The following is a 16,849-nucleotide window of genomic DNA, read 5'->3' on the forward strand; positions in this document are numbered from 1 at the left end:
ACTCAACAATACACCCAGAAATTGAATTAAGCGAATCTGATGAACGGCCTCCGAGAAAACAAAACAAACATAAATAGAGATATTTTTTCCTTCATAGCTAGATACTTTTACCAAAACCGTAGAGCACCTTACCATACCAGGAAAACCCGCGTACTATTCCATAAGACAATAACAAAACAATATTCAAAACATAAATAGCTTTATTTAGACTTTCCATTGTTCCCTGCTAGGGAAAAGAACAAAGTACTTATGACAGTAGGATATGACATCTGAGAGATTTGACCCTAGATCCTGTCACATAAGTCAACAGTGAAATTAATTCATAGCCCATCAGCAGCAGGCTGATTGCATAGATAGGAGATATCACATTGACATCTTAGTGAGCAAACATAATACCAGTCATCTGAATCCACAGTTTGAAGCCAGACACCAGGACGTATACATATCCATATCATCTGGATTATCTGACACATTCATATGGCATACTTTAGGCAATATCTCTTCATCTAAGACATCATAACTTCCAAGCTTCACCCAAGAGAGCCACAGTCCAAGAGGTGAGGAAATTTCAGACTGACATGCCAAATATCGAGTGTCTTTCATAATCTGCCAATAATAATTTGTTACACTACAATACAGCATCAGAACCAATGGGACGCTTTTTCTTCAGCAATGGCGGCTTAGGTCCAAGCTGGATTGACAATTCTTCCCTTGTAATACAGTAGTATTATATAACCAGCTTGCCCACAAACCGTCTAAGCAAAGGCAGGAATGAACTTAAAAGAATTGCACCTGAATTACTTTAGGGGGGAAAGGTTCCCCATTTAATAGGCAGAACAGGTAATAAAATTCATTCCAGCTAAAATATAAATATCTATCCATTTTTAATATAAGTACCTACAAACATTACCTTTTACCACAGCTAATTAGTGTGTTTCATTTTTTACACACTTTTGCCGGAACAAAGTAACAAACCACCCCCACCTGAACATACAGAGTTGATGGGCATTTCAACAGACAATTAATTATCAGAAATTAATCTTGAAACAATTAATGTCTTTTTCTGGCCAGATTTGGTTCTTCATCTCTCTAGTTTGTTGTTAAATTACAATCTGAAGTGATTCATGATTTATATGCCTTGCATATAATTTGAGAAATATTTTAACCCTCATTCTATTGAATACATACTAAAGTGTGTGAAGTATATATATATATGTTAAAGAAACTTGAAATCTGGTACAAACTCCATGAAATACCAGTCTTCAAATAGAGGAATGAAGATCCTGTTTTCAAATCATATGCATGATTTCTAATAATCCCTCCACTAGCACACTGGTCTGTGTTTGGAGGGTCTCGGTTATGCTACAGGAAACTGATAAGACAATATACATCACTAAAGAAAATATTGTTATCTGGCTAATGTGAGTAAAAAACTCCTGCAGAGTATACAGATAAGATTGACTCAGAAAACAAGCCATTTCTTCCACAATGCCTCCAAACATGGTAAAGGCCAAAGACATCATAAACACAGGAAAGTCACTTTGGCATACAATATCATATTCTTGTCTAATCACATATTGCACAAAAATAAAACTGAAAAAAAACCCCCAGGAACTACAAATAAATATCTGCCTGCAGAATCTATGATAAACATGGAATGAATATTTTTTTAAATTTTCTCTCTTGCCAATGGTCTGAAATCTGTACAGGGCTTTACAGGCCCTATAAATTTTAAATATAGCACATGGGACTTAAACTGGTAATAATATATTTATGTCCCAAAAACGATGGATGAATACATGTACTAGCTTTTGGTACTTAATCCTCATGTGCAAACTTCCTAATAGACATCACAATAGCCAAACCATTAAATGTTTGGAATCTGAACAATTCTGCAAATGCACTAAATATAACAGCTGACCATGTTAAAACCTTGAAGCTTTGGTAATTCTTTGAAATAAGGACAGCTCCTCACTAGCCTCTTATTCTGTCCTGTGTCATTTTATGAGTATGATTTCTCTAACAGACAGAACAACAGTCAGGGAATATTTCTTTCCATGATCACTACTATTCACAAGGAAGTCTTGAAGTTAAACTTGGCTATATAAAGTCTTAAAAGGCCTCATACTTAAAGACTTCTAATCATAAATATACATGTAAAAACAAATTAATATACAAGATATCTTTTAGGAAATGAGACCACAGACAAAAATAAAAAGCAAGTCATAATCCATGACTAAAACTCACAGTTTCCGAGTAATCATATCAAGCCTAAGAAAGAGTCCAATAATGATAAAATCTCACAGTACACTTTATGCTGACAAAATGTGAAAATTAAGAGAAATAAATGTAGTCTAGAAGTCAAAAATACATTTTTTCCTTGCATATACCGTGACATTGTAAGTTGAATTACAAACAGTTCAAGAGCTGCATCTCACATTCACCTTAAAAAAACACCAGCCAGTGTGTGTATACATGTATGTCAGGAGGAACAACATGGTAATACACACATATTATATACATACATATAAGACAATGTTTTGGTTAGTTTCAGAAAAATAAATATACATGTACATGCTTCAACATGGGCCATTTTACAAAGAATACTGACATTCAAAAATCTGTTCCACATTCAACTGGGTGAAAATATCCAAATATGTTCAGTTCATACAGAGATGCTAGAACCATAAATAATAGATAGACCACCATCAGCAGTACACCGTACGACTTGTTTAGCTTCCAGCCATTGAGATGAGTGGCTATGATGAGGAAGGCCACTGTGGACAACAGTGTGATAGATGAGTATGTCAGGCCTGAAACAGAACATATGCAGAGCATGAGAAACTCCCATGTCGCTCAACTAAATTACTCAGGCTATGAAATGGTAGGTGGGATATTAGTTACTCATGTTATGACTAGCTGATAACAAAGATATCAACTTTTAATCTATACAAACAGCTGGGCACACGGCTGTATTCATAGTGCGGGTTGGATTTTACAAGTCTATAACCCAGCATGCATTGTATGCATAAAACTGTGTGGCAGTGCCTGATTTATTCCCAGCAGTGTATTTACATGTAAAGTATAGCAGGTATGGCACATGCCCTGGGCACCGTATGTAAACAAACAGTGCCACTGAGCTGACAAACCACCTCAGAGTGGAGAAAAAATTGTCTTTACATGCATGATCTGACTTTGATTATGGTGAGAGACGAGCACTGGGAATGGTAGATTGCTACTAAACCTCTGGTAAGTGCAAATTCAAATTAAGACTATTATCCCAGGCAACTTAGCGAGGGCTATCTAGAGTTTTGTGCAAAACCTTCCAAATATAACCATTTCCTTCTTTCAGAGCATTGTATAGGAAGGCTCTGAAAAGTATCTTCAAAAAGGAGAGTGAATAATTTTCACATAATTCAAGATCTGATGCAGTTACCTAAAACTAAAAGAAAGGTGTCAGATGCTTGAGCAATTTCAGTGCTTGGAACATACAAACTATTTTTCTGCAGTTTCCGCATTCCACTGTTCTGTCCTCTAGTGTACACTCTCATGTTGGCTTTAATGCATACTACATGACGTGATTATCTTCATGTTGATATCATTCACAATTTACGAAAACCACCATAAACTCCTAACATTTATTAAAATTGTACACATTTTAATAACTTAGCAACAATTAAATTATTTATGCAGCTGATATACGTACCTTGACTATATACCTGTACAGTACTACCTGGGTTATGGACAGTTGTCTCCAGTAACCAGGGTATCCCCAGGCACACCAAGATGTCAAATATATTACTGCCTACTGCATTGGACACACCCATGTCCCCATACCCTGTAACCAGAACACAGGTTTTCACGTCATCTAGAATACTGATTCCAATTCGCAAAAAAATATTTCAGACCAGATATGTTATCATTCTAGAATTCTGATCCTGACTCACACAGTCATCTTTATGAGAACACCCACTTAATATTTATTCTTTAAAATACTGAAAAAATCTCATTGTTAGACGACCATAAAGCAAAAGGTGTTCTTTAAAACACCGACACAAACTCACTTCCACCGACAACCAATAAACAAGGTATGTCCTCCATAATATTCACACAAACTTTCACAGACTACCATCAAAGGAGAGGTGCTATTTAAAATACTGATGCCATATTGTACATGAATATGTAATACGTGTACAATATAATACAATATACAGGAAATGCGATTTGGGCCATGATTCTAGTATTTATATTGATTACACTGGGAAATTCATATTGAAAATTAACCCACTGATAATCATACAGGACCTAATTTTGACCTCACCTTCACGGACAACTATCAGACTGGAAATGGCATCGGGGACACTGACACCAAAGGCAATGAATGTCAGACCCATAACTGTGTCTGGTATACCCAAAGTGTGGCCTGTGGGAAATCAAACAAAACAGTCATTTTGAAATGACACATGTACATGTAGCTGCAAAAACCAAAGTGCTTCGAAGTTCTTCAGTTATAGTTTCTTCAATTATTATTAGTGTCTTCATTACATATCCTCAACATCAGTGCTGTAATTCTTCAACCTTTTTGCATGTTTACATGGTGTTTCTTCAAGCATTATCTGAAGGCATTATTCTGTGTAGAATGTTAAAATTTTTCTGAAGCCCTGAAATTGGCCATTCCAACCAATGTAGTTTAAAAATGTGGGTAAATTGCTGTTTAAAACCATGGTCAAGAATATTTCACTTATCTGACAGTGGTGAAGGTTTATGGGAAGAAGAAACATGGATTGCTCATAGCACATGACTGACCTCAACAAACCCTGTGACTAAAGCCCAGAGCCAAAATAACGATAGATGTACATGTGCACCTTTACACTATAATTTATGCACTTATAATATCATTATCATATGATGACAGACAAATGAGATACAAGCCAAACAGCTATACCTATAATGGTGATCATCCAGATCATGAGATAGGAGAAAACGGACAGCCAAACTAGAGACATGATGAAGGTCATGGTGAACCACTTCCTGCAGGCCGTTCTGCGACAGTCTGGTATTGTCAGGAACAGCAGCAGGGTGATAGGTAGAGAGATCACCCACAGGGCACGCCTACAGCACCCCTCTGGCAACGAGAGTGGGGACACAAACTGTGACTCTTCCCTCGGCATCTCCTTCTTAGACTGGCCATCTGAGGTTAAAACAACACATTTTGTAACACATCAGGTGCAAACTGTGACATCAAACTTTTTGGAATTCATGTCATATTTAGGCCCATATTAAAAGACAGGTGGCCAATGTTAAAAATTTGACCTACCAACTATATGATTAACTTATTGAGTTCTTATAGACTTGCAACTTGAACCGTTAAATGAAATTTTTGTTCAGCTTTCTCTCCAAGGGTATTCTTGGATATTACAACAAGACCTTTCATAAAACTACATGTACATCATATATCTTACCTGTTTTTATTTCTTCTCAAGACTAGCTGTATTTTGAACATTTCTTGGTTTGTCTACTCAAATATGTGATTCTTGGTACTGTTGGTTCATTGACAACAGATATGAGTGAGAAACATACGCCAAAAACTTTTTAATATTGTCCTGTATCATGGACACAGTGCCTCTCACAATTCTACTCACATTTACTTACAGTGTGATACCTACATGTACTGAGCCCTTGAAAGCTTCCACAGTAAAATCAATATCTAAATAATAAAGCAGTGATGTAACCATTCTGTTTATGTACGTGCACATGTCTTCTGAGTATATGACATAGGTGTAGCTTATATCGATATTCTCAGTCCCCTGTGATATGAAAATAATAACCCTCTTTTTCAATGCATACTTAAAATAGCCCTAATGGCACTGCGCTAATGTCACATCAAAAACGCGTATACAGAACTAAGAAACCACGAGATGGAAAAGTATTGATGTGTCAGATCATGTACATGAAGGTAAATAAGTTTGATGAGCGTGTCAATCTATACATTAGATTTACCCTGCCACACCATCATGCTGCTTCAAACTGGATAAATACAAGAGACAGTTTAAAGTGACGAGACAGCTACAGCACATCTCACAGCACAGGTGATATTTCTGCTGTACGATCAACTTTAAAAAAACCTGTACATCAAACATTTCCACACATCAACAAGACTTACTGGCAAGGATGAAACTTTGTTCACTTCTGAGAGAAAAGCTATGACATCTCCATGATGAACATAGAATTAGTGGTCAGTCATGTTGAAATACTAATTGTTGTATTTCAACTTAAGTTTAGTACGAAAATATGCATTTTCAGAAACTTATACGGGCCTTAAAATGATACTTTCGAAGCCAACACTTAATTTTTCTGATCAGAAATTAATCAAACTGCATAACAAACTCTAAAATAGCCCTACTAAGTTGGTGAACCAATCAGAATCAAGCAAAAATAATCACTTAAAAAATGAACTTTACATGTAGCTGAAATATACTAAAAATTGTAAAACGTCTTATTTTAAAGGACATGCTGGACTAGACATCCAATAGATAGTACTGTTTAAACATGTTCTCACCATGATATAACTACAATATTGCCATTCATCAGTCATTCAATCATCTAATTACATTTTCAACAGAATGAAGTCCACGTTCATTCCCGTAGATAATGAGCTAGTCTGATGGTACAGCATTCAAGTCCTAAAATATGTGAGGAAGAATTCCTATAACCTAGCTCACACGTGCTATTAGGCCTTGCATTAAAGCAAAGCCAATGTCAGATATATTATTCATGTAAAAGCAGACAGTTTCACAGGATTCGCCTGAAGAAAATTATGCGCTGACAGAATAAAAGTTGCCATCTCAGGCAAGTTTTTAATATGTCCAAGTGGCCATGCATGTCAGGACTTACGCTCTCATTTTATAAAGAACTCAAATTTTAATCAAGATAAACCTCAGCAAGACAAGGTTTGAAAGTCAAATCAGCCTGGTTTATTGTCAGTTTCTGGGTAAACAAGAGGATATTCACAATAGCTATGATGTCCTACAAAATATACAATTTTGATGTTGACTTGCACACTCACACAACATTAAGTGGATGACCCAATTTTAAAAGACCTCAAAAATCTGACTGACCAAACTGAAGACCCACAAAAAGACAAACAGAATGACAGCAAAGTTATAGAGTTATAGAGCTGTTTGTTACAGCTGAAAATAGAATGTACCACTCTGTAGGTTATGACTGTTCAAAAACAAACATACAGAATTATATATACAGGTAAGTTATGTCCTTCCCCACATGTCCCTGGAGAAATTCTGCTCTATTTTCAAAAGGTAACTTAAAGTGGAATTGATTGATGAGGATCAAATAGTAAGCAGGTGTGATGTGGCTGCCAGACCGCCCTAACCGTGGCACAGGCCAGGGACGAGCTGAGGATAGGCAGGTACATGGGTCATATGCCCTACACCTCCAGTCCTGGCATACCAAGGTCAACAGCTGACTAGTGTGTCAGTCTCTGAAAGCACTCATCACTGTTTGGTTTTCATTTTACAACAAGATGAAGTGGATGCTAGCACACTGTTACCTTCATGGTTTTATTCATCCCATCTATACAGGTACAACCACCATGCCTTATCATCTAATCTCACTTGTCAATATCGCAAACAATTACCTTGGCGACCAGCAGATATGTACAGAGGCAAGCAAAAAGACAATCAATAATCCCAGTGAGTTCTGCAATACTCGGTACACAAGCTCTGACAAGTCTACATCTGGATATTTACATCAAAACAATATCATATGACTATTATGAACTTTTCAGTCTTCTTCTCTTTGTTGTTGTTGTTTATTTACATTTGCAACTTTGTCCAGGACAAGTGTAAGCAAGGTTCTACCAAATTGGTAAAAGACAATGAAAAAACATTATAACAATTTCAAACATAACCATGAAACTACATGTACACAACACTATTGTACTAGCAATACTACATTTATAAAGATCACAACACAAAAGAACAATTCCAGAAACAGCCTGTAAATCTGTACATACCACAGGTGAAACGGGCTCAGAATTTTCAATCACTATAGAACATATTGTTGCTAAAACCTTCCCCCCCCCCCCAAAACAAATGAGCAAAAGATGGCCAAAAAAGAACTATATGGATTAATCAAAAGCAGAGAGAGCATAAAAAACAACAAGCAAGCGAAAGTCAAACGCATGCATTAAGAATTTCCTTTTTCAGAAAACTAATCTACTACAGCTATTAAAGACAGAATAAATCAAGTAATTGTCACATCATTCTGTGGGGAGGGAATCATGGATTAACAGTAGTAATCCATTATTTATCAGCTTAACATGTTTGGAGTCTAAAGGATTACACCTATATAACAAGTCAGTTCAAACTCCACTTCTGTGAAGATTATACTTTAACCTTTTATAACTATTTAGCCGAGACACTAACAAAAGCACCTTAGTAACGATGAAAGGATACAATGTGTTCTTTTAGTGATGCATATAGAATGATTTCTAACAGTCTTTGTTCGTGTAATTTTGCATATATTTATGGATCATGTACACAGAACTCTAAGGAGTCAAATACCCTTTTCCACATAAATCAGTGGCTTCACCTTGCACTATCTGCTGTTTACAGATAATTTAAGCAAAAAGACGTCATATCTGCTGCACTGTTGTCAAGGTGATAGGCAAGGAACTATCCCACATCAATTAAGAACGGGCAGTCTAGATATGCCTCCTATAAATGTGCCATTATAACCACAGGACTAACTATTTATATGTTCTTAAAAAGACATATTTGTGACAAGAAAGAAGATTTGAAATCTTCATAAACTTGGAGCCTATTTTCAGACTTGACATTTCAGATAACGAGGTTCCATCAGTTGCCGTAAAAAGCTGTGTTATATCTGTAGAAACAGGTAATCAATATGTCTTTGGTAATTTTTAATGGACGCTGCTCACTAACTTATACACTATGGTAGAATATTACACAAGGGGCCGGGTTATGATAAGATCAAGGCAACATATAACGTAATACATGTTTTGGAACCTTACATTGTCTAGTTGTATCTCAACAGTATAAATATGGCAAGGACACATACAATACATGAACAATCTGTCAACCTTTTTTTTTTTTTTTGATCTTTTCAGAATTATATCAAAATGTTCATCACATATACAAAGCGTAATTAAAAGCTCATAACACAATTTGACAGACAGCTTCTTCAGTGGACCATGAAAAACTTTGTATAATAAGTTTGTTGGTATTCATGCAATTTGGAAGATCAACTATTGGGCAGTTAACCCCAGGGGTCAAGCAGTGCTACATATAATTTTCAAAGGCAGTGCGGTACTCCCTACTTTTATAAGAAAGTGAAAATTCTGGAGTACAGAAACAAAACATCAGTCAAATTAGTAAACTTCACGCTACTGGCCTTTTAATACATATGTAAGAAATACATGACCCAAATACCAGCAGTATTTTCTTTGAAACTACCCTTCAAATTTACCTTCACTTGTGAATTTTATAACTTACGATACAGTAACTAATATGCACTTAGAACTTTAACATCTCCCTCACATATATTGCTTTCCCCGTTTAATGGAGTCGGGTGGTCGGGTATGACATAAGTTATGCCTGTACTTTGTACAAGCGAGCTAATAAATGGGATCCTCACCTCACTGACATACACATGTACATGTAACCCAAGCTGTCAGAGACTGCTGAAAAGGACCGTATGGACTTTAACAGTAAGGAGACCTGAGATTTACCCAGTAGAATTGTTCTTGTGTCCTGATGATCGTCGTCGTCTGAATCTTCTCCAGAATCCACCACCTTCAGGTTGTTATTTCTACCATTGGCTGCCTCCAGACAGGCACCCCTATCTTTAACAGAACAAAACATGGCAACAAAACATGAGAAAAATAAAACCCTCGAACTCCGGCACCAAGATAAGCATATATAACACTATTGAGTCATGCTGGATGGTGTAAATAAACGTTTTCATGCACTAAAGGACGAAGAAATTAGAAATGACTACAAATACGTGGGATTTTTGTGAAGTTATCTCCAAAATTGTTACCAACCTCTCTCCCTACCAATGGAAGCATGTTGTTGACCGTTGTATTAATATATATGTATAGCACAAAAAAAAAACAGACTGGTGAAATCTGGCCTTCTGTCAGTTTACCTCATGGATTTAGTGCACAGTTCATGTAGAGGATTTTAATGTAGCAACTTCATGCTCCTCTAGCACCATAGCTTAAGCAGAATTAGGTACAGCAAAAATTTAGTTGACGTCACTGTTCTAGAATTACTCAAAATGCTGCGTTGTCATCACATATAATAAACATTTATCGATACATGAAAACAAGGTAAAGGAATCAGGCCTTGGGACTATTGGTCCACCAGTTCTGATTTATGCTCATATACATGTATTATACTACAGACTATGCATCATAAAGGGTAAAACCAGAGCAGTGGCGACAGTGCGATACCTGGCAAATGGTCACATGTGACCAATGAAATCCGGCCTTTTGTTAATTTACCTCACAAGCCCACTAACACCATGTCTAAGGAGAATTAGGTTTAAAAAAATGATCATGTGAAGTGCAATGAATAGCTTTCTCCATCTTCAGAGCACCTGACGTTACTTTGATGCCAAAATCCATGAACTTGAATGATCGCGTCCGCTGATTCTAATAAATTAAGTCAACTAAGACAAATTTTCTTCTCCCCATGAGCTGATCGTTAACCTTATAATAATGCAACAATCAATGCAGGATCAGAAAGGTAACCATTCATCTAGATATCCAATAATTTCCTTTCCATGACAAATCTTCAACCTTTTCAATCTCTAAAGCACTTTTTCAGAGGAATTTATACAAACAATTATTATAAAAAGATGCTAAAAGGATTTGTTTTTCTCAACAATCTTCATATTAAAAACTGTGCAAATGATTTCTTTACACATCATAGTTCTCCCAGAATGTTTCAAAATGTTAGCTGTAGATTTGTTTGGAAAGGTCGATGCATTATGGCACATGTGGGTATGCATACAACTGCATCTGCATTTCATCTGGTGTTCCATTTCTTTAAATGGCTTTAACATAAATTATTCTAAATGCCCTGCATGTGTGCTAAATGAAATGTACTCATGTATATATGCTGACTAGTGATGGCATGACATATTTTTTAGCATACAAAATTTTTCTTTATTTAAAATTCTTTTCTTTACGAATTAATCTTCAATGTCATCAATCGGCATTAAGACGTTCACTTCGTGCACCAACATGGGAGCTATTTCTTGAAAAATAATCAATCATTTTTCAGAAAAAATGTAAAGTATTAAAGAAAATTACTCGCTTTGTCATTCATTTTATACGCCGTAAAAACATATTTTATAATGCAGTGAGCTAATCAAATCTGTTTCAGGAAGCTGTCATGTTAGCCATAACCTAATGACATACTTTTTCCTGTCATGTGATTCCTTCAAGCTGGGAATGAAAATCTCATTGAACTACCCCAAAACATCCGCTGCAGTGCTGAAACTTACACATTTTCCAGTAGGGGATCATCATACCTTTCAAACATAGGTAATAGCCTTTCTAAGATCAATTAATAGAATTCAACAAAATGTGCAACTTTAATGGTTGTGAGAGAAACTTTAGGTCATTTACCGTGTATATGTATATCATGAAAACAACATTGCCTCCATCAACAACACCCTGAATTGATGTCACTTTGTCTTGCACATGAAATTTATATCCTATCACTAAATGAAATGGTGTACTTAGTAATATTCAAGATGATATTTTGGGACTGCTGTAAAATGGTCCATTCCATTGCCTTGTCAGAAATTACAGCTGTTGATTTATAAAGCTGATCTAAAGAGTGACCAAGCATGACAGAAAAAAAAACTATTTCTATTTCCACCCCTCTTCCGAAATAGAAACTAATGTTATATTATTTCTTGCCTTTTCCTTTAAGACAGCAATAATTATACCCAATCTATTAAATAAAGTGGCAGTGCAATTCTTTCTATGTGTATCTGTGAAGAATGATCTGTTCTGTGATCATAAATTAAACTTAACCTTCAAAAGTCCTGTATTAAATTATTTAGACCACCTGAGCCCCAATATCCCAGAGGCACTCTCATGGCATTTACCTGGTGTACAGTACGAACGTCTGGGGTTAGACAATGCCACAGTCATTAATGCTGAAACTATATCAGATCAGACAAATAAAAGTCAAAATACATTCATCTTTTATATTGAACCCATGGGTTTCTAAACAGAGACGGATTTTAAGGAGTTGCAGAGTCTGCTTCGGTTAGATGGTGACCTTTAGGAATCCACTGGAGACAATGGTTTATTTATTAAGCAGTGACCATTACCTAGCTACAGCATCTGGCAGAAAGTCATTTGGGAACAGACTGTAAATTCCGAGGACAATAACTACAGGTCAATGATGGAAAGGAGTGCCTGGCTTAGTGATCATCTGAAACAATGGACACTTTTTCAAACTCCCAGACAGGAAAGGAGACGTCTTGTAACTCTGAGATGTCAACTGTGGTTGAGAGTGCATCGGTCTTCTTCAAACCGTGGTAAAAGTCAATATGGTATCCGCTGAACGTGACTGTACATACACAGAAGACACTGTGATCAATACAAGAAACCAGCACAGAGGAAGAAACACTTCTAGACACAATCACAAACTATCTTTTGTTTGTCCAAGCGCAGTTCTTCAGGTCTTTTTCTTTCTTCTTCCGAGATATACATGAACCAAAAATGTATGTGGACTCTTTTGGGTATTACCTCAAACCACACAAATCGTAGATAAGACTCTCTGGTGATTACTCAAAGGTTGGGTAAAGCTTTCAGTGGACTGTTGAAACTTATTACTGAGTGGAACAACAAGTGATGAATTGATTATGCGAAAGGGAACAAAGACGAATATTTCATAATTATACATGCATATGAATAAGGCAGGTTTACACATGTAGGGCCTACATATTTAATCTATCCTGTCATCTTTTAGGGAAGATGATCAATATATTAATAATAATATTATACTTCACTGCATTTCATTGTGCTCACCACCTTTCTCTGAACGCAGCAGTAAGGGGTGCTGTTCTTTGGTTCCATATTTTGTCCTCATAATAAATTCATAAGCAAACTTATTCATAAATCAATACTTTGAGTTTCACATGAAAAGATTTTGTTGTTCATCAAATAGTCCTTGAGTAAATAACAACATATCTGTACCTTCAATCATGTGAATAAAGGGGCAGTACACTGATTCACCAAAACAATAATATATTCCAGTGCAGCAAAATGCTTCTAGTGAATATAATGGTGTGAAGCTTTATTTTGTTGAAAGATGTGTATTATCATATAGAAGGATTTTTCAGATCATCTGACCCACATGCACTTTGGAACACTTATTACTTGTCAAAACAATATGTACATGGGAATCACACTCCTTGTTCAACAAATTTTGTACCTCATGGTAAGAGCGGCACATCTTACCATGGAGCCACGTCCTGCTTCTAGCGGCGAAATGTTTGGTAGTGAAATAGTGGTGTGAAATAAAGTAGGTCATGATGGTGAAAATGCGTGAGGAAATGGTTGTCCAAAAGTTGGCTGGAAGAATACAGTTGGTGGTGAAAATATATGTAGCTTGTAGTAAAAAAATGCTGATGGTGAAATACCTGTGGGAAATAAAGTAGGTCATTGTGGTGAAAATAATAATTGTGCAAATGTCGGCTAGAAGGATGTAGTTGATGGCAAAAATATATGCAACCTCTGGTAAAAATGTTAGTGCATTGAGCAGACAAGTTGTGGGAGAAACATGGGAACCAGTTGCTTGTGGATTCAGTTTGGTTATTTACAGCAGAACACCACTAGCGGCTTCATAATGTTAACAATAAGCTAATGCAGTTATGTGCAAGTATTATAAGCTACTAATATGTGTAAAACTGGAGCCACTCCCTCGTCAATTAAATTCTCAAAATTCTCACAAGGCAACATATGATTTATATGAAAATGTTCTGAAAAAATAATTTCACTTTTCGCAAGTGAACCTGACCATGAAGTTCTCCATCCTAATTGCATGCAATTTAAAAGTTCAACATTTCACAAGCTTTGTATAACAAGGTATTGCTCCTTTTAACCTGAAACTTCATACTTAACTGTCAGGACTTCAGTTCTGAATTTGAGCATGGTTTAAAATGGTTGTGTAACAATAAGGTTCTCCGGCCATCTAACAAATGGAAGCAAATCTTGTAACTTGTAAAACAGCGGAACCCTGTATCTATTTGAATAACTTTGCCAGCTATGATTATTTATGATGCCGTGTGATGTTATTGGTTAATTCACTTATTTGACTGGAGAATTACATATACATACTGTATGTACCGGGTACTGAGTAATATCTCACTTGTTTGTTGGTCGCTAGCATTATGGTGGCAAGAAACAGACCATGGCATGAGAGGCTGACAGACCTTGTTATGTTACTGAAATCACTGGTATTGTTATTCATATACGCACATGAGTCGTAAGATTTGCTCCTCTCTATAGAGGGCTGGAGAACCCTATTATTACAATACTCATGCAGGGGTTCATAGAGAACCCTATTATTACAATACTCATGCAGGGGTTCATGGGGGTCGACCATAACTACCCTTTAACGGTAGTTAAGAGATTGAAAATACCGGATAAGGAGTTTAAAAAACTCAAAAGTATGCTGTAAGATAGAGAAAAAGTGAATATACATGTATTTCAGTAAAACTCAATTCTGAAAAAGACACTTCTTGTGAATTATGTGAAGCGCAGGACATCTTCATCAGTTCTCTCTGATAGTTTTGACTATGTATTCATGCTTCCCACCTTTTAGACAATTATCCCAAAATATTCTCTGCTGCCCGTCGTACATGAACTTTCTTGTCTGTAAATGGGGAACATGCATTTGGAATGGTGTATGGGAACTCCAAACCCATACATCAACATCACAATCTGATTACAGAGTATACTACCACATTGCTTTACTCTCTGTTTCATATATTCACAATCTGTGTACAGATAGAGGGCTCTAACAATTTACAAGCTATATCTTTTCTTTGTTTCAAAAGCACCAGGTTTTATCTCATTTGAAGGAAAAATATGTACAGAGAGTTTTCATACATATGTACTGATTTTCATAATAAGGTTTGACTGAGGTGTGGACATGAGCTTTTATTTGGAATTATGAAACAAGACATTTCACTGGTCATGTCATTTTCATTGAGCCAATCACAGGTCACATTAAATAATATTCTACGCTCACTGATGCAAGCAACCATTTTCACGTTAGTTACCGATGTCGATGGTCAGTTACTTTCTGTTTAAACTGGAATAAAGATCCAACGGATTTTCTTGTAATTAAACAATCAATAGGCGATCGACCTGTTAGAATGGATGTATGGGATATTTTCAATCTGATATTTCAGAATCTGAAAAACATAGAAATTAACATTACTTTGTCTTATTAATTCTGTAGGGTAGTTAGATATTTCAACAAAATCAATATGGCTCTATTACAGGGCAGTTAGATCTAAAAAAAAATCAATATTTCTTATAGGGTTGTTAACATTTTGACGCCTATGAACCCGTCATGGCCACCTTCCACAGAAAATTGCATACCTGGCCCCTCGCCACTGGAGGTACCCACTGTCGTCAATGATATGGCTCCACTACTTGGTTTGGTCGAGATTTTTTCATAAACTGTGATTTCTTCTTCAAGGACGGCGCCACATTTAAGTTTTGAATGAGCCCAGGCCTCTAGTTGTGGGTTGTAGCACATCAGCAGTATATACAGAATGTAGAGCAGTATAAGTGCCAGGGCCTCATACCTGGGGGATCAAGATATCACATGTTTGTGTCACTCGAAAAAATTTCCTTTCACCAAATTCATTTTTTATTGCCACAACAAACCTACAATCTCAAAAGCACCCTGCACTTTCTACATCCTCATCAAAGATAATGCTATCAAAATTAATATTTATTTATTTATTTGATTGGTGTTTTATGCCATATTTATGGAATATTGCACTACAACGCAGGCCAGCATTATGGTGGGAGGAAACCCACAACCGTTCGCAGGCTGCTGTCAGACCTTCTCACGTACAGCCGGACAGGAAGCCAGCATGAGCTGGACTTGAACTCACAGCATCAAAATTAATAGTATGTGCATATATATACTTATGCATATGTACTTAACAATTTTTCAGTGATATGATGATGAGGAATCATTAGATGTGCGTAGTCAAAAAAACAGTGTATATTCTCTAGGAGTCCCATATGTTCACATGTTTATTTTTTACAGCATATGATTGAATATAGATAATAAAACTAATAAAATTTGCTCCAGCAACAAGATACTTTGGGGTGAAGAGTAATTTCATCATTACAGTTGTACAGAGTACAACATCAGTAATCAACTGAGAACCTACCTGTTTTGAAATGAAGTAACGTTCAGAACATTATTTAAACATGATATCAAGCTAGTGGGCATCATCAATAGTTAAGCAGTCTGTTACTGAAATCAATACATGTGTGTCAACATCAGCCTGTCAAATCCATCAAAGTCTGTGTCACTCACCAGCACACCGTCTCGTCCAATATGATCAACACAAGGGAGATAACACTGAGAGCATAGAAAGCACAATCTCTCACCAAAGGCCACCAGTTTAAATGGAGAACCTGGGAAGTCAATAAATGATTTTCAAATACGCGAGCAATAATACTGGCATATTTCTATTGGTAAAATATAGGTGATTCCTATTAAGATGCATCACAGAAATTATCAACTTT

General features: G+C 36.3%; 1 protein-coding gene across 2 annotated transcripts in view; it reads right to left on the reverse strand.

The window, feature by feature from the left end:
* Window positions 1–202: 202 nt before the first annotated feature.
* Window positions 203–16,849, reverse strand: part of LOC135467874 (probable sodium/potassium/calcium exchanger CG1090) — a 33,740-nt gene continuing 17,093 nt past the window's right edge. Inside the window, exons 6-12 of one of the 2 annotated variants that reach the window (XM_064745775.1) lie at window positions 16,638–16,738; window positions 15,680–15,888; window positions 9,770–9,883; window positions 4,946–5,191; window positions 4,322–4,423; window positions 3,707–3,838; window positions 203–2,813 (exon numbers count right to left, since the gene is read on the reverse strand). In XM_064745775.1, coding sequence (XP_064601845.1) covers window positions 2,614–2,813; window positions 3,707–3,838; window positions 4,322–4,423; window positions 4,946–5,191; window positions 9,770–9,883; window positions 15,680–15,888; window positions 16,638–16,738 — 1,104 coding nt within the window. In that variant the 3' untranslated portion in view covers window positions 203–2,613. The remainder of the gene's footprint in view (window positions 2,814–3,706; window positions 3,839–4,321; window positions 4,424–4,945; window positions 5,192–9,769; window positions 9,884–15,679; window positions 15,889–16,637; window positions 16,739–16,849) is intronic. The other variant, XM_064745776.1, reaches the window with a different exon arrangement.

This window comes from Liolophura sinensis, chromosome 6 (assembly GCF_032854445.1).
Source record: "Liolophura sinensis isolate JHLJ2023 chromosome 6, CUHK_Ljap_v2, whole genome shotgun sequence".
Classification (NCBI taxonomy): domain Eukaryota; kingdom Metazoa; phylum Mollusca; class Polyplacophora; order Chitonida; family Chitonidae; genus Liolophura; species Liolophura sinensis.